The sequence below is a fragment of the Rhagoletis pomonella genome, unplaced genomic scaffold, assembly GCF_013731165.1.
Source record: "Rhagoletis pomonella isolate Grant_MI unplaced genomic scaffold, Rhpom_1.0 Rhpom_scaffold_00005, whole genome shotgun sequence".
NCBI lineage: Eukaryota > Metazoa > Arthropoda > Insecta > Diptera > Tephritidae > Rhagoletis > Rhagoletis pomonella.
The window spans coordinates 74,990,797-75,012,473 of NW_023458559.1; the positions used below are offsets into that span (position 1 = coordinate 74,990,797).

A 21,677-nucleotide genomic window follows, 5' to 3' on the forward strand; every position below is an offset into this window, starting at 1 on the left:
CATATACATATGTATCTTTACCAAGTTCCCATGATTCAATATTGAATCATGCCAAGTTCCTATACTCTATCAAAAAAATTTTATGAGCTATGATATGCGGCATAAAAATTCCGTTTTATGGGAGGTGCCACGCCCCCTCGTATAATCGAGATTAACAGCCTTATCATGAGATTCATTTTCCTCGAACCGGTTCACTTTTCACTTTTGATTTTCATGGTTTTACTATGGGCGGATGACAACTTTCGGGTTTATTTTTTTTTCGGGCGAAACTCAGTATAACGCAGTAAATCTATCCTATATTTTAAGTTGGTCTAAATGGCACCAGTGTACAAAGTTTAATGGGAATCGATTGAGCAGTTAAAGCGTAACAAATACACAAACTCACTTTCGGATTTATAATATTAGTAAGGATTTTAATAATTTAAGTGTATAAGTATGGACAATGACCAAAACGAAGATGACCGCACATCTTAAGGTACACTGCACATAAAGCGTATCGTCATAGACGCGTACGATATTTTTCATGCAGCTACGTTTGTATATGGTCAACAACACGGGAACTTAAACTCGACCACATTGAGCCCAGACTTCTCACGTCTTCTGCAGCCTGTATGTGTCACAGGCTTTTTGCTTTCGCTGAAGAGTCCATTGGAGATGGTTTTATATCTCCTTACAATAAGCCACGGTGAAAAAATTATTGTTTATAAACAAAGTAGCTTTTTTCTTTCAGGTATCTAGCTACTGGATGCACGTTTAATGCCGCTTATGCCGTTTATAGCCGCTAAAAAGTTGTACTAGAACTGCATAAGTGGTTTCGGTTGGAGCATGAACCATATTTTAATCGATAGTGTACACTAGGGTGGTCCAAAAAAAGGAGTCGGAATTTTAATGCCGCTACCCCCTAAGATTGTTCTATTAAAAAATGGTAAAATAAACAATTGGGTATTGTTATTGAAAGTGTCCTTAAATAAACAAAGTCTTCGGTTGGAAATTTATTGGATTTCAAGACTTCTATACCATTTCTACAAAAAGCTGGTTTTCTTCATATAAAATGCATCGAAAACTTTGACCGCTTTGAGCACTCTATAAATATATTCTGAATTCAAAATAAAGAGTAGGAGTATATTTCTTTCAGTATAGAAAATTCTTACGGGGTGGCGGCATTAAAATTCCGGCTTTCCTTTTTTTTTAGACCACCCTAGTGTACATACATACAATGGATCAATGGGCGAAGGAGCTGGCGTATTCACTTGAATTGTTCCACGTGGAACAAATTGCTGATTCGCAGCTTCTTGCTCCTGAGCAGACATCAATTCCTCCAGTAAGAGCAATGTACGGATTTTAAACTGTCTTAAACGCTTATCTGAAAGACTCGTTACTTCCGGCAGCAAGCTCAAAAGGAACATTTTACGTGAATTATCGGCCGTCTTTCTTAAGGCCCGTCCACATAGAACTTTGGCGTTGCGTTGGCGTTGGCGTCGCTTCAACAGCTGACTATGAATACATGAATTCAAATGCAGCCGTCCACATAGCCAAAATTCGACAACGCTCACGCCAACACAAAGCAAAAAGATGGCCAACTCTCATCTTTTCGCGTGCGTCGCTCGTCAGCTGTTGCAAATAAATAAAATTATGTGAAATATTTTCCTTTTTAATCAAGTGCGGGCAAGAAATATCGTTTTTAATGCAATTATTGATATGAAATATTAATTTATCTGTCGTTAGTATATTAATGTAGTGGCCCAAGCATTCGCTGCCAAGCGCTCATTGTAGCAAGCATACTTTTAACGTGCGTTCTGTCAAACCAACGCCAACGCCAAAGCTAACACGAAAGTTCTATGTGGACCGGCCTTTAGGTTTTTTTCTTGCAGATAGTTCAGCATCGCGACGTCAACCTCATCCTTTTCTTCCACTTTCTTCCTTTTCTTTTTTTCCACACTGGACGGGGTATTTTGTGAATGCTTGGAGGTTTGCGGCATTTCATCGCAATGGAATTCATCATTTTCGGTGCACTCCACATCGTCATAGTGATGGACATCAGAATCTGGCAATATAAAATTACAGGTGGTCTCTAAATGTTGCACAGGTTTCACATATGGCAACACAAAGCTCATTATGTCGTGCAAGTAGTATGGTTTCTTTGCTTTAGAAGAAGAGCCACTTGGAGATGGTTTCAAACTCCTAACAAAACCGTTTCGCATGTTTTTCCACTTTTCCTTGCAATCAGCCACTGCGAAGAAATAAATTAAGACACATTTACTACATTTTGCCATGGAAGCGGAACTATTCTTTATAAAATAATAATAAACTACAAAAATGCAAAAAGATGTTTTCTCTGTACTTACCTGACCAGTTCATTTCCAGGGCTATTGCTGCCCAAGCTTTTTCAGTTATGTCCTTTCTGGAATATTACTGCAAAGTGTTGTATATGCAAGGATTCTTTTCAATAAATTGAACAAATTTAATTGCTCCCTCTGTCATGTTTAAGGTTGGTGTAATTATGCAGAAATTTTGTTTGGCAAACTGCGTGCAATTGTTGTTGTAGCAAACTCGGAGAGAGCGAGTTTGGCGACTCTCACAGCAAACTAATTTTGTTTGGTCAAACTGCAGCAAATTCGGTGTTGTCATATACAAAAATCTTAAATTGCGCGCGTTATGTACATCTGAAATTCTCATTTCGTGTTGGCAATAGCCATGAAAACCATAATGAACGGACAACCCTGTGCCAAACTCGACATAACCACCTCCGAGCAAACTAAGCAACCGCCATTTAATTTGGCAAACAAAAGTTTGTCTGCATAACACCGACCTAATAAAAAATGCAAACGCACACAAACAAAACTGTCCACAATGTACGGCAAGCGAACAGCACTGCTATACGCTAGGTGATTTGCAGCTCGCTTGCTTTGACGAATACGCGTAGCTGGCGACCCGCGTTCGGCAAAAAAGCGTACGGCATTCGTACATCGCCGTACGACCCGTGTGCAGTGTGCCTAATGTGTTGGCGGAATACGTTTCGAAATGTCTTGCCAGATGTTCAAAGCGTAAGAATATTATAAAGGCGAATATAATAAGTTATATAATTTTATAAGTTTAATAGCAATTATGAGTATTATGTGTGCAGCGTATGAATATTATAAAGACGAATAGGAACAAGTAAAGAATACCCACCCAAAATGGGAGTTCGGTCCGCAGTATTTTTACGTAGAATTCCTTTCTGGTTATACTAGCATTGCATGAACCAACTAGAACAGATCTGACCGGTTGAGAAGCAGCCATTTGTAATAGCAATTGAGAAAAAAGTGTGTGACGTTCGTAATTTTGAAGTTTGCTATTTCTGTTTTGCTTCTTTCTTTATGTGTATTTTGTAAGTGGTTTATTCAGAAATTTTTAAGCGATTTTCAATAAATTTGTTGTGCAAATATAATTAAAATTAAGTGCGCAGTGATTGGTTGCAAAAACACGTGCATTGCATTGCGCGCTTGCATTTTTTCTTTATGCTTCGTCTTCATATTCTTTGTTTACTTTTCAAAAAAAATAACATGGCGCCGAAATTACCAACGTCAGCCAGAATCATGATGCAATAATACAAGCCGTTATCTGTCATGATGCAATAATACAAGCTGGTATCAGTTGTGACAACTCGATTTGACACTGCCTTAGCTCCGTAGAATAAGAAGAAAAACGGGAAAAAATGAATGCCCATTTGGGGGAATATATAAGATTTCATATTTTCTTCTAAACAAAATTAGCTTTTTTATAGTATATTCGCAATGAAATTAAATAAAATAAGATATAATACCTTTTTGAGAAAACAAAATGTGTATACTGAGAAAAAATAAAAAAAAAAATCATCTATATTATTAGGCAAAGAATTGTTGAAGAAGTAACACCGTTTCAGCTAACTGCCGTCCCTAAATTGGAGCGCCAAGCGTTGCGTTATCCACTGTCAACGAGTGTCAGCGCGCGCTATCCCCAAATCAACGCGTCGTAATTTTTGACGTTTTCTCAGGTCCTCTCGTTTTTATTCTCGTTTCCTCTTTTACTTTTTTGTCCTTTCTCTTTCTTTCCGTCTTCTGCATCCAACTTCAACACGTAACGCCCTGTCAAAAATGAAAATTCCATTTGCTCGGCGTTAGCGTCGCGTTATTGTGGGATGTTTCATACAAATTGTATGGCCATGAGGATTTTTGACAGTTGCTTGGCGCTTGACGCGCCAATTTAGGGATGGCAGTAAGGCAGTCCATATGGCGGAATTAGAGCGAGAAGTTGCCAACCGATAACACCTTGTATTGTGGCGAATACTGCGGTAACACAAAGCGAACAACGAGAATAGGCAGAATAGCCGCTCTCTCTCGTTCTTACGCTCTTCTTTTTTTGGCTCTCCTGCTAGTTTCTGCTAGTAAAATTTGGATAAACAAAAATTCGCGCCAAATATTAGTTGCGTTCGATAACAAAATTAGCCAACACCAGCCAACAATCAACATCAAGAGAGTAAGCGAAAATTTTCTCCCAAAGAGATGAAAAAGCAAAAAAGTAAACGAACAGGAAATTAGCCATTACTTGCAAAAACCGGAAGAAGAAGACACACCAGCTGACTTTGTTTATGTTTTATTTGTAAACAAACTGAAGTTCATGTTGTCTCCATAGAAGGAAAAAGGAAAGTGAACGTTCAATGTTCGCCAGAAAGATTTTTAGAAGTAAAAACTAGTTGGCGCTATCATAAAGTCACATAGCAGGCAGCCAAAAGGCATATAAATACCAAAACTCGGAAAATGCAATTTTGTTTGTTTACAAAAATTGCAACCATATGTTTTGTGATCATGACAGATACTCACATATAACAGCTGATGCAAAGCTGGTGCAAGTGTTGCAAACATGGCACAACCAGTGTTGCCGTTGCACCATATACTTCAAAGCTGATACGCGAAGTACAAATTTTGATACATGAAAAAGAGAAAATATTTATGTATGTATGCAGTGGCAGCTTTAAAAATTTGATCGAAAATATTTAAACATTTTGGGGTCAAATAAGCTTAAAGAAAAATGCTTTAAATGAACTATGTATAAATAGCTGACTTGATTCATTTTTAATTTACTTAGTTACCTCATAAATAGCTCTGCAGCTGCAGAGCGAATATTTTTAGATTTATTTATTTTATTTTCTTTTTTTCATATCCAACACAACAACCATAAGATATATTTCAGCATTGGATACACATTAAGATAACAAAATATTTTACATCTAAAACTTATTTCTAAAGCAAGTACACTTAAAATATAAATAAGCGAAAATCAAATTTAAAAGTAAGAGTTAATGCAAGGTTTTTGCTGCATTTAAAATGCAACATTTAGAACTTTCGAACATATGTTTTCGAAGACCGTTCATGCTATCGCATTAGAAAATATACATATACGCGTGTTCGAAATCGTATGCTTTTGACAAACATCCGTGTTCCAGTCGCTGAAATGGCAAAAGGAAATTTTAAAACAAAAATTCAATACAAAAACTTGAATGGGTTTACCCATAACCGAAAATTTGTTTGTGTGTCAATTAAATCTTCCTCAATTAATTAGGCAATACATAACAGCAAAAAGTTGCAGAATTATGAAAAATATGTTTTGGGTATATGAAATTTACTCCAAGCGACACTAACGGCGGTTGCCGAAAATTGTATTGTCGCCTACGCCTACTTGATACAACAGTTTGACAACTAATACATATTCTCAATTGTGTTGTCTCATGTAAACGCAGGGTTAGTGCAATAAAAACTATCCTCAAACGTTTTTTCGTGCACTGGAGTACTTCGTTCCATGATAAAAACATAGCAAGGTAGAACCGTTCTCTCATTTTGTCGGCCATGATTTTTTTTTGAAGTTTGCCAGCATTTTAAAATCATATAAAATTGAAAATAAAAAATTGAAATTGTTCGAAATTGTTGTTGCTTGAGATTGAAAATGAAAATGTGTGTGTGAGTTTGTGAGTAAATTTAAAAATTAAAATGTTTGGAAACGTCAAGAATTTTAAAAGTAACTCTCAGCGGTTCTACCTTACTATATTTTTATCATGCTTCGTTCTTCGAACAGATTTACGATTACAAAAATACGATTTACGAGTTCAAAAATACAACCATGGAAAACAGCTGTTTTGTATCCTTTGTTTCTTTTTGTATTCTTTTTAATTTTTCTTCCACTGATTCATTCATAATCTTGAAAACTGAATTCGTTTTGGAATATTTGCATCATAAAGATTAATAATGGTATAGATTTGAATATAGTCGTTTTAGCAAAGTAATTTTTTTTTAAACCGTTACACGGTGTTGTATATACATCGCGTTATAAACCCACTTGTTCTATTGCAAGGGGTACGTATACACAAATAGTGCAATTATAGCAAAACACAACGGCGTCGGAAGGTGAGGAAGTCTTGAACGAACACACGCCACTAATGGACGGACACGTCGGCGCTAGCAGCAGTACGCATTTGAGCGCCAGTGGCGGTGTGACAAATCGGAAGCGAAACAATTATGGTGCAAATGAGGAAGTGGATGGGGTAAGAACTCGATGAAAATCATATTCAATTAAAAATATTAAAATTAGACTTGATGTACATATAACTACTGTAAAACTTTATAGGCTATATTGGAAGTACCTAATGTAGTTGTACGTTCAGCTGGACGACGGACCAGAGCCAGTGGAACTGGTGGTGGGGACGGTGGTAGCGCGACTGATGGCTGTCCACGTCGACCTACTGCTGACGAACTAGATGAAGAGGGCCTAAAATATGGAGCTCAGCATGTTATTAAATTGTTCGTGCCCGTATCCCTATGTATGCTTGTTGTTGTGGCTACTATAAATGCAGTGAGCTTCTACTCTTCAACAGATGTTTATCTGTAATATGAAAAAGTTTTTATATTACGTATATGCTCAATATGTATTTTTTACAGCTTGTATACACCTTTCCATGAATTATCGCCTGATCCTGGCGTTAAATTCTGGAACGCTTTGGCCAACTCTATGATTCTCATGGGTGTAGTTGTAGCAATGACTATTTTGTTGATTGTTCTGTACAAAAAACGCTGCTACAAAATCATACATGGTTGGCTGATCCTCTCTTCATTCATGTTGCTATTTATTTTCAGTTATCTCTATCTTGAGTAAGTTCTTCAAATATCGCACTATTTGAACTTATGCTATGATTTATCTTTTTGTAGGGAGTTGCTACGCGCTTATAATATTCCAATGGATTACCCCACAACGATAATGATACTTTGGAATTTCGGTGTCGTCGGAATGATGGCCATACATTGGCAAGGTCCTTTGCGTTTACAACAGGGATATCTAATTTTTGTTGCTGCATTAATGGCATTGGTTTTTATTAAATATCTGCCGGAATGGACGGCGTGGGCTGTGTTGGCAGCGATATCAGTATGGGGTATGTAAAAAGCAGGCACTCAATGAATATAATAAACAAATTGAAACCTTTAGATTTGATTGCTGTCCTCGCACCGAAGGGACCTCTGCGCATTTTAGTGGAGACAGCTCAAGAACGCAATGAACAAATATTTCCTGCTTTAATTTATTCTTGTAAGTTTACTGCTTTATATGTTCATTCAAGAAAATATTTAGCAGGAAAGATCTTTTTTTCACTGATACTTTTTTTTACATTAACTTTGTTAGCCACTGTTATGTACACAGTGATGGGCGTTAAGCCTTCCAATGAAGCGAGTGGTGGCAAAAGTGACGAGAGCGTCGAGAACGGCACACCACAAGCAGTCAGCGAAGAGCAAGCCTCTTCCTCCGCCGGCTCGGCACGTCGCACAGGTAATACCAATAACGAGGTGAAAGACGACGCAGCCCAGGCCGCCGAAGGTATGCCTCTTGTCACATTTAAAATCCGCGGAAATGGTATTTATCCCAAAATATTTTTTTTTAATTTTATTCATTGCGCTTTTTGATGTATTGGTGGCTTGTGGGTTTTCGACTGCCTCATTATAATTTGTTTGCACTTATGTATATTTGTGCATGTCGTTACCTTAATATAGAAAGGCCTTATATAACACTCCTGTCTCTGCAGCGTAGTTATACCACTTTATAAAAAGTAAAGTTCTTCAGTTTCTGTTGTTTACCCATACCCTGTTTTTAAATAAATGTTGGAACTAATTTATTGATATAGTTGATTTTAAATTCGATTAAGTCTTTAGTAGGTAACTTTACAACTTTAGTATAGTGCTGAATTTCGAAAGAAAATGAGTTAGGTCCTTTCTATATTAAGGTAACGATATAGCTAGAAACTTTGTAGAGCCGCGAGCAAAGAGTATCGGACGAAGCGTCGATTACAAACGTGTATAGCTCAATGGGAGCGCACATAGTGAACAACAAATCGTAGATATATGCACTCCCATTGAAATATACACGTTTGTAATCGACGCTTTGCTCGATGCAATGCTCTTCGCTTCGGTCGCCATTCCACTATGTATTTAGCCTTAGCAAACTACTTACTATAATTTCTCTGTCTAATACTTCATTCTTTTTCATTCATAGTTTACATTTGGATTAATTTATTATTTATTTTAGTTAATACATTTCCTTGCCTTTATTAGTAGTGCAAAAGTTTCAAAATCGTAAAAAAATACTTTTCTAAATAAGTTTTAACTTATTATATAGAAGCCGGATTCACCCAAGAATGGACAGATAACCAAAATGAACGTACTTCGCGACGACAAATCGAGGTACAGGCTAGCAACGGACAAAATGCTAATCGATCAACTGAGTATCGCACAACTACTGCTAGGGCAAACACATCCGGCACGCCACTTGAGGAGCAAGAACGTACGTAAACTCGAAGGAAATCGTAGTCTACTTTACAATTAAATTTTATTTCAGGCGGCATCAAACTGGGTCTTGGTGATTTCATATTTTACTCTGTGCTAGTTGGCAAAGCATCCAGCTATGGTGATTGGATCACTACTATTGCTTGCTTTGTGGCTATATTAATTGGGCTTTGTTTAACACTTTTATTATTGGCTATATGGCGCAAAGCTTTGCCTGCTCTACCCATTTCTATTACATTTGGCTTAATATTTTGTTTTGCCACCAGTGCTGTGGTCAAGCCGTTCATGGACACTTTGTCTGCTAAACAAGTGTTCATATAAAGACATTTTTATATATTCCAATAATTATGCTGTACTGTTTTATAGAGTAGATTAAACCTAGCTAAAAAAATCACGGAAAGTTGATAGAGCTATTTTTAATTAAAATCCATTTCATGTTTACAATATTATATATTCTAATGCTCCTTATTAAATACCTATGTTGCTAGATATCTGGGTTTTTCAATTTATCCAAAAAATAATTAAATTCAACTAATATACTCCTTTTTGTTAAAAAAAAACCCAATTACAGCAAGATTTTTTATTTTTACTGCGAACAAAATGATTTTCACATGCTAAAGACTAATCTAACTTGCTTTGGCATCGTTATCCTCGCGCTTTTTTTCAGAGTTGGCTTGTTCTTCGGGGAAGCCCTTTGATTTAACAATAATCTTGTCTTTGAGACCTATCACCCATCCAGGTTCCAATCCATAGAATATTTGTCGGGCATCTTTTTGGCTTATCAACATTTCATAATCGGGATCATCTTCAATACGCGGTAGTTCATATCCATACTTTTGTGCTAGTACCAAGCGCTCTTTACTTATTTGTTCGGGGTCGGCGAGATAGCCACGATTTTTAGCTGATACATAGTACTCGATGGCATCTTGTGGTGGTAGCAAACGCTTTGGAATAGGAACACCTTTCTCAAACCATTTTTTTGGATTCACCAGCATCTTTTTATCAGAAAGGAAATAATAATAAAGCTTATTACATGGTCATAAAACACATATGTATCATATTGCCTTACCTGCAGACTTCTGGGGTCATAATAAGCCGTTCGTATGACACCACCATTTCGTTCAATTGCAGCTATCACAGACTCTTTTGCATGCTGTACTTCAATACAGATTTTTGCTTTGAAACGATCTATGCCTTCATCGGTTAGCTGAAAACCATATTCCATGCTTGCGGGCTGCAATTGTAAGAGTCCTGTATTACACAATGTTGTAATGTCGATGGGTTGTTTTGAATCGATGCGGTTCGTGTCCACCAACACTTGCAGCTGTAATAGTGATATTGGTGGGTATTGACGACGCACGTGGTGGCCCTTGTAATATGGCTCATAGGGGAAGCGCAAATAGAAGGGATTGTTGCCTGTTTCGTAACCAAGGCGCATATAATTCTGACGCTGTCCTGAACCCTTATTTCCTGCGCCGTGTTTATCACCACTGTGTTGAGCACGTCCACGTTTCGTCTACATTATTTATGTTAAAAATGTTAACATTTGTTTATTTTTTTCATTTTTTCCATTAAACACTTACAGGTTTCTTGGAGTTTGGATTTGGGCGTATATTGCTAAGTTGAACACGAGGTAATGCACGTAACATCTTTAGAGCTTTGTCGGCCGATTCGCGTAGATGCGCCATTTTTCAAACAACTTTTTTATTTCTATAAACTTTTTATTTAAAACCAACTTTTTCTTTGAGGAAACCTCACATTTCCAGCTGGGCCCCCTAACTTGCTGTTTATGTCAAAAGCAGCTGATTGTAGAAATTTCAAGAATCTGGCAATACCACAAAGTGTGGCCAAAGCTCCAATTTTTTTTTCTTTGGACAAGTGCATTTACTGCATTCAGTTTCTTATTTATTTTAATTTTGCGTGAAAAACATTCCATAAATAATTATATCAATGCCACCAGCTAAACGGGATTTCGACTTAACGGATAGGGGTTGGGTTGATTTATATGTGAAGAAATGTGAATCGATCATGAAAGAATTCACTGGCTATGTTCATGGTAGGTAATTGCATGATGGTGCAATAAACAATTTACTAATTTCACTAAATTTCTATAGCTTTGCAAAATAGTTGCATTAAAGAACGTGATAGATGTGAACAACTGGATAAAGACTGCAAACGTTTGCAAACTGAAGTAAAAAAGATTACGCAGGAGAAAAATAAGCCACAAAAGTCATCCGAAAATCAACTTGCGCCATACACGCCGGAAGATCGGATTAACGTAAACGATGAGCTATTAGGTATCACAGAAATTAGGACTCCAAAGGAGTCTGATGTGGATCGAACTACCATTAGTGATGGTTCGCCCGCATTTCTGAATATGGCAATGGATAGTGAACAATTACAAATTGATGCCTCTTGCGTTTTAAGTCCAGCACAGCATCGGGAAGAAATAGTCGCTGCAACAGAGCAATTAAACAGTCCGACTCGACTATCCATTCCAATGGATAGTATTTTCCAGCACAACACTTCGCCAACTTGTAAAGTAAAAACTAATAACGAAAATAAAAGCGCCTTAGGATTTTTAAAGGCGCGTGGTCGCGTTGGCAAAGCTTTGCTTAGTGACATGCGAGAACACAAGCTGCGTGAACACAATTGCGAAGAGAGTGAAGATGATGTCCATAGTAGACTGTGGAAGAATAAAGGAAAGCTGCAAGCAAAACGTTCCGATTGGTTGGGGAAAGGCCCGAAAGGGGCAGAGCGTAAAGCTGCTGTAAAACGAGTATCTACCGGTATGGACGATATACAGCGCAAGCGCGCCCTTTTATCGCTAAATAAAAGTGGAGAACGCAAATTGAAGCAATCGCGGTTAACGCAAATAGAGCCGATGAGGGCAAATAAATTTCGAAATGTAAGCTAAGAGTCAGCTTATAATATATCTATAGTATGTACAACTTTTGGTTTAATAAACCTTAAATTCTCACCCACTAGGAAAGCGTTCCAACCACACCAGAATATGCAGAGGACGCACAGAAGTTATCACTGTCTCCTACATTACCTGCTGATACCTTTAGCAAACAAAAATTAGATTTTCCGTCATTTTCCAGTGATACGGCCGACATATTCCACTTTAGCAGTGATGACGAAGACGATCAGTGCACTAAATCAATAAAGGCTAAAACTGCAGTGAAAGAGCGATGCCAAAAGTCCATTAATGGAACATTTTTGCAACCATTGCCACACGAAACAGAAAAGTCCGAAAGTATTTTGGCTATAACGCCTACAGCACCGCCAATAATATGCTTAGACGAGTCAGATGACAATGAACAGGTGCTAGAAAATAAGATGCAAACTAAAAAGGGTACAAGAAATGCGATAGTGAATCATGAAAAAACTGCAAATGTAAAAGTTAAACAAGAAAAGTCAACTAGGGAATTGGCTGCAGCTATGTTAGCCGAATGGGAAGAGGAGGAAGAAGAGGATATGGCAGATAAATCGTCCACAACAAAATTGGAATGCGAAACCAAACTCGACATTAAGCCACGTCCTTCGCAGCTACCTGCAGCGAAAATATCAATAAAAGAACATTTTGACATAGAATGTGATGAGTGTCAAAAAGTAATTTTTACTTTTTATATTTCAGCTATTTAGGGAAAATACATTAATATATTATCCCTTGGTATTTTTTTAGTATATCGACTTTATGGGCAGCAATATGAGCCTGGCAGAAATCGAGGCACATCTGCGCCGTTGCACACTCCATCGCACTTCGAAATATTGTATACCAGTTACGCCGCCAGATTACTGGAACCCATTAATGCCTTCGTTTTCCGATAGTGATCCACGCAATAAAACGCTACTTGTGGATCCATGTTTGCATCGCAAGCGTTATGGCGATAAATCGTGATATAAACTACCTAATAATTCCAATAGGTGATTTAGAATTTTAGTTTTATTATTTTGCATTACCAATGTAAAAATATATTCTATATTAAATTTCTATGCATCTTTTTTTACTTAAGGATTAGCGTGTATGTATGCATATGATACTGAATTTTATAAATTGCCACGTTTTGCCTGTTCGATCTCAATTGCCGTAAACAGGGACTTGAAGTTGCCAGCGCCAAAACCCTTGAAAAAAAATAATAAATCACAGTCAAAATAAGAACAAAAATTTAAATTAAGGATACATGTGGACGATTCTAGCAAAAAGTAAGGTACATTCAATATGCATCCATTTAACTTTATTTTAAGAAAGTTCTTTATTTTTTAACGAAGCAAAGTAATACTGGAAATAGCCATTATTAGTATACACATTAAGTTAATGAACCTTTGCATCAAATCAAGTCTATTTAAACCCATTTATTTATGAATATATGTACTTTGTATTAAATAAACATGGATATGTTTGGACCTACTACATATGTTGGTTCAACTAAAAATGCTTCTATACTCACATTGTGATTGTGTCGCTGAATGACCTCTATGAACAAGGTTGGTCTATCTTGCATATTTTTAGTGAAGATTTGCAGCAAATACCCATCTTCGTCGTAATCTATTAAAATATTTAACTCTTTCAATAGCTCCATATCTTCTTTGATCTTTGTACGACTATTCTTCAAATTCGCTTCCAAAATGTCATAGTAGGAACTTGGTATTTTTAGAAATTCTAAGCCCCGGGTACGTAAATTACGCACCGCTGTTATAATATCGCTGGTGTTGAGTGCAATATGCTGTACACCTGCACCACCATAGTATTCCACATACTCTTGAATTTGTGATTTCTTCTTGCCTTTTGCTGGTTCATTGATGGGCATCTTTACGTTCTCCTCATAGTTGGCCATAACAATGGAACGCAGTGCAGAGTAATCAGTGTGTATTTGAGAATCATCGACTGACCAAAAACGATGGAATTGCAAAACGCGTTCATACCAAGCAGCCACGCTCTCCATCTGCAAATCAGGTTGATTACCAACGACGTGGTCGATGAAGTCAAGTTTTGTGGGCGGCAAACCTTTAAGTAGATTGTCGGGCGCGGGTGTTATGAAGCCAGGCAGAAATTTGCCATTGTATTTAGTACGATCGACGAATGTATGAGTACTGTCGCCGTACTGGGGATTGAACAAATATCAACGAAAGATTAAAATCTCAAATTATAGAGGGGGTGGGAATAATTTTTAATTTTTTTTTTATTTTGTTCAAGCTTTCACACTCACCGTTTTAATGGTGGCGAATCGTACGCTTCCATATTCATCTGTTTCTTCCCAAACATCCCGCACTACTACAGCACCACGTTCTTTTGCATACTTGAAAATTCCATCCAAATCTTCAACCTCAAAAGCCACATCTTTTACACCATCACCATGTTTAACCAAATGATCACCATGCTCCGCATCGGCGGGTTTGTAGGCAGATACAAACACGAAGATTATGCGATTTTGTTTCACAGCGTGACTAGCTAGCCGACGATTGCCCGTCTCGAGACCCCGATAACCTACATGTGTAAAACCGAATCGTGTCGTATAGTAGCTGGCTGCCTGTTTGGCATTGCCCACATAGAAGGTCAGATGATCGAAACTTAGGAATTTGCCGAATTTCGGCTGAAAAGTTTACGTACAAAAATATTAAAAATAAAATTACGACAAAAAATTGCATATCGGCACCTAAGGAGAGACGAAAAATCGATATAGTTTCGTATTACCTGCCATTCTGCATCAAAAACTAAATTTAGAAACAAAAAGGGACTTGCACCTTTTCACCATTAGGTGGCGATATGCTTGAGGCTATACTTTTTATTTCTACGCACCTTTGGTCCTTTGTCGGTATATGAGGTCTAGGAAAAAAAAGAAAACATACGAAAAAGTTGTTAAAATTCTGCATTTTAAACATGGGAAGTTAGTAATCCATAACTAAGCTTTACAGTAAGATTTATATGGATCGCTGGGTTCGCATAGAGCCCTCATTTTTTATATGTATGTATGTCCATTTTTTTCCGAATTTTGGAAAAATGTTACTGTCACGTCATAGATAAATGCGTCATACGTCATAGATAAATGCCTAACGTTGTATAAAAATTTTAAAGTTTTATACCATGGTGGAATAATACAAGGTGTTGGATATTGACAGCGTTCTCGCTCTAATCCGCCATCTTGGCTCCCTTAGCTATATCGGTGTTTCCCTCTTGAAAAAACTACATTTTATCGCCTTTAAAAAAGTACTAAATTACCTCATTCCCTATTCCAAAACTGATTTGCAATCACTGAACAATTCTTTGACATTTACTCTATTCTTATCGTTGGCAACTGAAAATTAAATTAGAAATTTCAACATTAATTCGGCAAAAAAACATCGGTTTAGAGTTCTCCCCAAGGATTTGTAGTTATTTTGGTCGGTGCTTCCTTCCGCTGCAATTCCGTGGTTCACTACCACTGGCCTTGCTTTTTCAACGATATAACTGTTTTCTTGGTAAGTTTAGATGGAAGATTTAAACAAGAACTACGTATTTAACTATGCATCTATTCCCCAGTGAATTTTGCTGCTGCAATCCCGTCTGTGGTTCACTGCCACTGGCCCTGCTTTACCAACGATATAACTGTTTTTTTGGTAACTTCTACCGCTAAGACTTTGTTGCTTTTTCCCTTTTCCCTAAAAACATAATAGTGCTACAAAGCTCAATAGCAATATGGAAACAAATGTTAATAAGCCACAATAATATTAACAATAAATAAGATTTCACTACGATTGAATTTTCTATTAGTAACAGGGTAGTTATAGTGAATGTTTTATTCGATAACTAAAACTATATTTGATGTTTGTAGCGATAAAAATATGCCTAAATCAGCCAAATACCCTATGTGGGTCGGCTGAATCAGTAAAACGTGACAGTAGTTGACTTTTGAGGTTAATATATCGGTCTTGAGTTGGTAAGCTTTTTAAAACATCCGCAGCTTCCTTTAAAGCATCGCTGCTAATTGCTGAGAGGACCAGATTATATTTACCGACATAAGATGTGGTCTTGTACGACTGAAAGGTGGCCTCAATTTGTAGAAACCATTTGTCTGGCATCTCAGTTCAGAACGGTCGCAGCTTGCATTGCGATGCAAGCTCCACATCTTTAGTTGGCATTTTGTTCGATGAAATATTCTCCCCATCCGTCGATGCGCCCTTTTGTCGATTCCGTCATGTTGTAACGACTCGGGGTCACCACTAATTTTTTGGTTTTGGAAGTTTGACTATAATTATAGGACATTGTGTTTAATAAACTAAATTACCATTTATTGCATAAGTACTACGTTATATATACTATTTTCGCGAATTTAGCTTATCATAATATACCGTTTATAACTATTTATATGCAAAATTTTATATGAAAAATAGTACCAAATTTCGTACTACTTCGCAAAGCGGGCTTTTTTTCTTCCCGTTTCTCTCGTGCTTCCATATTACAACCTTTTGTAAGGGAGCTGTCGACATGAGCTGTCACTACGTACAACACCTTGTATAATTCCACCATGGTTTTATACCAAATATTTCGGTGCAGCGTCATTCATAACCTGGACCGACTTCAAACTAAAACTTTCGCGTTTTTCATGAAAAAATTTATATTGCACACTTTTTTCTGCAAAAAATGATCAAAAGATATAGAAAAATTAAACTGTTAGGGGTCTTAAATCTCAGATTTACATTAAAAATTTTCAAAAACTTTGCAAAGATCTTAATAATACAAGCCAATTCATTTTCGTAAAGCAGTTTAGCGATATTTTTAAAGCTATTATGTTTCTCATTTAGCTTTTTTAATGAAAAAAAAATCGTGGGAAATGAATTGGTTTATTTTTAAAGATATGACTAGTTCGTGAAAAAATCTTGTTTCTTTTGAAAATGAAAATTGCACTTACATTCATTAAAAGTTTTAGTAACTTGAACTTGGCGAATTCTGTTAAACCTTTCATGCCGATATTTCAAGCAGCGTTGCCGCTTTGTTAATTTTTTACCAAAACTGGTAATTTTCTTCTTTTTAGGACTAATTTGGTAATTTATTTATTTATTTCGAGTCTATGATTTCCAAAATCTTACAGACTAAATAACAACAATTCATAAATTAAAAAAATTTTAAATTTTAACCTTCTTACAATTTCACATAACGAAAAATTTGCTTTAAGTATGAGTGCGCAGTATAGCTATTTAAAGAAAGCACCAATTTTTCCTAATATGGCGGCTCGACCACAAGCCCTACAGCCCCAGAAAACAGGTTCTTGGATCATTTTTACCTGCTGGAACTAATGGTGAAAGAAAATAACTTTACAGAACTAATTACAATTTTGCAATAAAATACGAATGTGACGCGCTCATAAAACTAAAAGTAAATTTTATCTATCGTTTATCGATACATTTGCTGTTTCATGTTTAAATTCATATTTTCGTTTTAAGATATGTAAAGTACTTTACGTAAAAGACTATATGTTAAACATCTTTTAAATGTTTGTAATTCTCTGGGCGATTTTTGTGTTATGTTTTAAAAATATTTTGTGAATTGTCATAGTCTGAACACATTGAAAACGACGACCACAGCAGTAAAAGTTTGTCTGTCGCTCGGAAAATATAAATACATCTAAGCTGCCCACAACCAAAGTCGTGGTGTAGCTCTGTCACCGCCAAAATAATTATATATCTACATATAAATACGTGGAATAATAGTTTGACGGCGGTGGCACATAGCTCGTGTTTTTAATGTGTTCAGACTATTATGTTCATAAAAACTTCGTCATTTTTTCTGAGTTTGGTCATTTTTTTTAGAGTTTTGGTATAAAAAATCTTTGTGGCAACACTGATTTCCAGCTTCCATTTTTCCGTTATATACATATATACATGCATACTGATTTGTGGCATTTTGATAAAACAACTTATCTCGATTAAGGCCATTTTCTCTTTAAAGCAGTGTTTCCCAAAGGTCCTTGGGAGACTAGACGGGGGTCTAGTTAGGGGTTGAAAAAATGGAGGTTCACAAGCTGTAAGTGAGGGTTCCCGACAATTTATCTGGTTTCGAAAAAATTTTGGCTTGGCTTTACCGAGAAATGAAGGCTGATAATACATACACTGCTAAAAAATTAAGGGAGCAAAAAAAAACTCCGAATTTTTTGGTGATTTTTGACAGGCTGTATTTCAGTGAATCAAAAAAAGGCACTTTGAAGCACTAAGATTCTAATTTTCAGATTTTTTAGCTAAATTTTTTTTTAGGAGTTAAGTTTCTCAAGCAATCCTACCCGATATCACGAACAAATAATTTGGCGAACTTTTTGTTTTGGTTTGGTCTACCGGAGTGAAAAACAATTTTTTTAAAACCTACCTTAATTTTTTTGAGTAGTATATTTTAAGACAGAGTTCGCAAAATTTCCTCACTGAGAAATAAAATTTCCATCTTCCTCCTCACTACAACTTAATTCAAGAGCAAACAATTTTGATTTCTTCTTTTGTGACTTAAAATAAAAAGAGCGATCTTCAACTAAATGAATATTTAATATAACTCAGTTTTTTAGCCTCAATATTTACCTCACGCTCCCTTATAAAAGAGCGTGTGTTTTTGCTTTTCATTTTTTTTATTTTTATAGGCGGCATATACCGTGCGTCTGACCCGCGAGTCGTTTTGGATGTGTTTGAGAAAATAAATATGTGTTAGTTACACCGGCCTGACTCTGAATGATTCAACTGTGTAAAGTCGAAGGCGAGTCAACACGTATACAAACACGTATCGCTAGTCGAGACTCACCGTGTATGCCGCCTATTACCACTCCGAACTTACCCGCGACCTAAATTTCCATCGTGAGATCTATGTTTCACATTTTTTGACGAGTTTTGGGAATATGGTAGAAATATAGCAGCAGAGAATTCAACTAGGTAACTATCCTATAAACATTGGGCTCATTTTAGAGTCAAAAACGAGCTCAAAAAAAAGAGCCCATACAGAACATATTTCCCTTCTTAGAAGGGCACGCCAATATAAGTCCAAGTTGGGAGTAAGGAGTCCAAGTTTTAGAGTCTGAAATATGACACTCTCTGAGTCATAAAAACAAATATTTTTTATAATTCTGATTATTGATAAACTTTTAATGCTAAATGAATTCTGTTACTTTTGTTGAACTAAGAATTTATGACTCCAACGGAGTCCGAAATGAGTCAGTCTGGTTGACTGAAAGAAATTAAAAGAGACTTGAGTGCTGTCTGCGCCGATATCCTCGTTATGGGACCATAGACGCCTGTCCGTAAAACTATTTCGTTAACCAAAAATTTCACAGAGCAATATATGTAATTCCCTATATACATATATATTCACGGCATACATATACATATTGCGAGTGTCGCGGGAGCTTGCCAACAATTTCGAACAAAGTTTCTTAGTTCGATTTTAACAATTCAGTCCTTCTGTCTCATTTTGTAAATTATTATTTTTTTTATGTACACATACCATTTTGTCCTCTTTTGCTGCTGTATATCGAATTCGCTATAAATTTATATAAAAATCACGGGTTTCACAAAATATCACTTTCACATTTAAACAAATTTTCAGCGCTTTTCAACTTTTTAACGTAAAAGTTCCTATAACCGCCGTCAACTATGCAGCAACTACGGCGATCTTCGAAATGTTGATCGCTTTTTATAGCCGCTGTGAACTTTGTTAACTGAGTAATCCTGAATCTACTACCACTATCGTGTTTTAATAAATAATAGGTGTAGTGTATAGTATTAGTTAGCCAATATACTCGTGCCTGCATATGGCACATTCATCGATTTGCAAAATCTTGCATTAGCGAACCCATACTCATACATACTTATATATATATGTACATATATGTATTTGTATGTATGCGTGTGATCCACGTGTAAATACATTAATTCTTCTAATATAACGTACATATAGAAATCGTAAGAATCTTAATTTAAATATTTCAAACGAGTATTTTGTTTATCTAGTCTTAACGACAGTTGGTGGTGTTTCACATTTTTAACTGTGGCGTTGTTTTTGTTTTGAAGAATATGTAACTTAAAATGTCTTTTACCGGCCTAACAGGCTAACCTAATATTCGCGGCTTGCGTTTTGGTACGCATGCCGTCGAATTTGTTTTTTTGCGTCACCCGAAATTGACTTGCATGCGTTTGCATTTGATTTCATTGAGCGAAACGCCAAATCAAAATGTCACGCAGAACAAAAATTGGAAATTGAGTTAGCTTCATACGCACGCCGTTCAATTTCGGTTGATCTCATACAAGTTGCATGTGCATGAGAAATTTTTGACAATAAATAGGCGGCGTGCGTGAATATTAGGTTAGCCTGTAATGTTTTGTTTTTGTTTTTAATGAATAACATTAATCGGCCCTATCGCGAATTCCATGTGAACGAATATTCTAAAAAGTTATAAAGCAAAACAAAAACAATTTAAAAATTTTTTTTTTATTGTTTTTTCTGCTAAATATTTTAGTTAGCTAAAACAGTTAGTATTATAAAATGTGTTAGTCAGGCGTTAAAAATGTGCTCCAATTTTTTGTAATGTAAAGATTTATAATGAAAATTTTTGCTAATAAGAAATTGAAAACATAATCTCATCTCAAATATATGTATGTGTATGTACATATGTACATACATGAATCAAAAAATGTGAAAAATGGCGTCTCACAACTTTCATTTGTTGTAGAAATATTTTTATAAAAATTGGTCTAACAATTTATAAGAAATACGTGCTTGTAGTTTCTGAGACAAAAATACACCGTTCTTACAACCCCATTGCATAGCTGCAAGCAGCCAGGACTCACTTTGCATACTTTTCTGAATCTTTGTGCACAACTTTCGGCCATCAGTTGCATTTGCTGTATTCTTCTATCGGTATATCCGGAAAATTAAAAAAATATTAAAGTATTTAGTAAATATTTAAAATGAAAATCTTGTTAAAAAGCATGCCTCACAACTTTCTTTAACCGCAAAAAAAATTATATTAAAAATGTATTGTGTAACCCTGAGACCGAAAATAACCGTTAAATATTTAGATTTTTATTTTTAGATCATTGTAAATTCGTTATATTTTATTTATTTTTTTTTGGATCAAGAATAATCGTTAAATTTATATATTTTATATTTTCGGTCAAATTTAATCGTTATTTTATGATTTATATCGATAATTTTTAACCGTTATAATGGAGACTGCGTTTCTTTTATGATCTAAAAAATCAAATCTGAAAATAACGTTTATGGTAAACCGCAAAAATTACAAAAATAACGGTTATTATAGATAAAAAAATAAAAGTCATAACATAACGGTTAAATTTTATCGCAGAAATAGACATACAATTCAATGCCTGGTAGGGACACTTTTAGACCTTCATGAGTGTGCATTGAAGTTAGTAAATCTTGTTTTCTAACCTTCATACATTTTAGTAAAAACTCTTGGTTCCTGAATTTGATGAATATGTAGCACTTCAGAAATGCCTTTTTCTATACCTTGAATCCGAAATCACCCAAAAATCTTAATAACCGAGAACAAGACTTATGATCGCAACTAAATACCGCTCTCGTAATTTTGTTTCCAAGAACGCTTCGAAACCAAAACCTAAATGATAACAAAACTGTCGAGAATGTTCTCAATGGGAATTTTATAAGAACAAAACCGTGTGGAACGTTCCCAAAGAGAACAATATGCGAACAATACTTTTGAGAACATTTCTAAGAGAACGAAATGGGAAAAAGGTCTCCGGAACGTTTTGGCAGAAAACAAAACGCGAACAAAAGTCTAAGGAACTTACTTTCGAAGAAAAATGTGGGAAATAAAGTCTCAGGCACTTTCTGACAGAGAACGAAACGGG

At 36.0% G+C, this 21,677-nt stretch overlaps 5 protein-coding genes across 9 annotated transcripts; 2 read left to right on the plus strand and 3 right to left on the minus strand.

The window, feature by feature from the left end:
- Nucleotides 1-263: 263 nt before the first annotated feature.
- Nucleotides 264-2,571, minus strand: LOC118739542. Of its 3 annotated transcripts, none has more exons than XM_036470921.1 (4): nt 2,346-2,571; nt 1,856-2,230; nt 1,216-1,435; nt 264-800 (listed from the first exon to the last, which is right to left on the minus strand). In XM_036470921.1, the coding sequence occupies exons 1-4, from the start codon at nt 2,356-2,358 to the stop codon at nt 782-784; spliced, it is 627 nt and encodes a 208-aa protein (XP_036326814.1). In that variant the 5' UTR covers nt 2,359-2,571; the 3' UTR covers nt 264-781. The 3 variants fall into 3 exon arrangements, with proteins under 3 accessions (XP_036326814.1, XP_036326815.1, XP_036326813.1); XM_036470922.1 differs by having other exon boundaries at nt 1,212-1,435; XM_036470920.1 differs by lacking the exon at nt 264-800 and having other exon boundaries at nt 907-1,435.
- Nucleotides 2,572-6,166: 3,595 nt separating this feature from the next.
- LOC118739544 (presenilin homolog) lies at nt 6,167-9,323 on the plus strand. Of its 3 annotated transcripts, none has more exons than XM_036470925.1 (8): nt 6,167-6,553; nt 6,637-6,893; nt 6,948-7,157; nt 7,215-7,435; nt 7,489-7,587; nt 7,681-7,908; nt 8,668-8,832; nt 8,887-9,323. In XM_036470925.1, exons 1-8 carry the CDS (start codon nt 6,449-6,451, stop codon nt 9,153-9,155), a joined length of 1,554 nt encoding a protein of 517 aa, XP_036326818.1. In that variant the 5' UTR covers nt 6,167-6,448; the 3' UTR covers nt 9,156-9,323. The 3 variants fall into 3 exon arrangements, with proteins under 3 accessions (XP_036326818.1, XP_036326820.1, XP_036326819.1); XM_036470927.1 differs by having other exon boundaries at nt 6,168-6,553; nt 7,681-7,824; XM_036470926.1 differs by having other exon boundaries at nt 6,169-6,553; nt 7,681-7,872.
- Nucleotides 9,324-9,399: 76 nt separating this feature from the next.
- On the minus strand, nt 9,400-10,600 carry LOC118739552 (39S ribosomal protein L15, mitochondrial). Its single transcript, XM_036470940.1, has 3 exons — nt 10,418-10,600; nt 9,904-10,350; nt 9,400-9,829 (listed from the first exon to the last, which is right to left on the minus strand). Exons 1-3 carry the CDS (start codon nt 10,520-10,522, stop codon nt 9,461-9,463), a joined length of 921 nt encoding a protein of 306 aa, XP_036326833.1. The 5' UTR covers nt 10,523-10,600; the 3' UTR covers nt 9,400-9,460.
- A 128-nt stretch (nt 10,601-10,728) lies between these two features.
- Nucleotides 10,729-12,831, plus strand: LOC118739543. Its single transcript, XM_036470923.1, has 4 exons — nt 10,729-10,890; nt 10,949-11,742; nt 11,823-12,449; nt 12,523-12,831. The coding sequence occupies exons 1-4, from the start codon at nt 10,785-10,787 to the stop codon at nt 12,736-12,738; spliced, it is 1,743 nt and encodes a 580-aa protein (XP_036326816.1). The 5' UTR covers nt 10,729-10,784; the 3' UTR covers nt 12,739-12,831.
- Nucleotides 12,823-14,431, minus strand: LOC118739547 (4-hydroxyphenylpyruvate dioxygenase; the record flags this gene model as incomplete). The annotated part of the gene is given in 3 exon segments (XM_036470930.1): nt 12,823-12,962; nt 13,289-13,942; nt 14,048-14,431. Coding segments are annotated over 3 exon segments (1,113 nt in total), but the record flags the coding sequence as incomplete, so codon positions are not given.
- Between the last annotated feature and the right edge of the window lie 7,246 nt (nt 14,432-21,677).

Excerpts from the sequence above, each read along its gene's own strand:
- LOC118739542 (XM_036470920.1), bottom strand. Across the intron at positions 1,436-1,855 it reads CTATCTGCAAGAAAAAAACC|TAAGAAAGACGGCCGATAAT; the intron begins TAAAGGCCGGTC and ends GTGGACGGGCCT.
- LOC118739544 (XM_036470925.1), top strand. The coding sequence starts at position 6,449 with ATGGACGGACACGTCGGCGCTAGCAGCAGTACGCATTTGAGCGCCAGT. Across the intron at positions 6,554-6,636 it reads CAAATGAGGAAGTGGATGGG|GCTATATTGGAAGTACCTAA; the intron begins GTAAGAACTCGA and ends AAAACTTTATAG. Across the intron at positions 7,909-8,667 it reads ATTTAAAATCCGCGGAAATG|AAGCCGGATTCACCCAAGAA; the intron begins GTATTTATCCCA and ends CTTATTATATAG.
- LOC118739552 (XM_036470940.1), bottom strand. The coding sequence starts at position 10,522 with ATGGCGCATCTACGCGAATCGGCCGACAAAGCTCTAAAGATGTTACGT. Across the intron at positions 10,351-10,417 it reads ATCCAAACTCCAAGAAACCT|ACGAAACGTGGACGTGCTCA; the intron begins GTAAGTGTTTAA and ends TAAATAATGTAG. Across the intron at positions 9,830-9,903 it reads ATGACCCCAGAAGTCTGCAG|ATGCTGGTGAATCCAAAAAA; the intron begins GTAAGGCAATAT and ends TCTGATAAAAAG.
- LOC118739543 (XM_036470923.1), top strand. The coding sequence starts at position 10,785 with ATGCCACCAGCTAAACGGGATTTCGACTTAACGGATAGGGGTTGGGTT. Across the intron at positions 11,743-11,822 it reads GGGCAAATAAATTTCGAAAT|GAAAGCGTTCCAACCACACC; the intron begins GTAAGCTAAGAG and ends CTCACCCACTAG. Across the intron at positions 12,450-12,522 it reads AATGTGATGAGTGTCAAAAA|TATATCGACTTTATGGGCAG; the intron begins GTAATTTTTACT and ends GTATTTTTTTAG.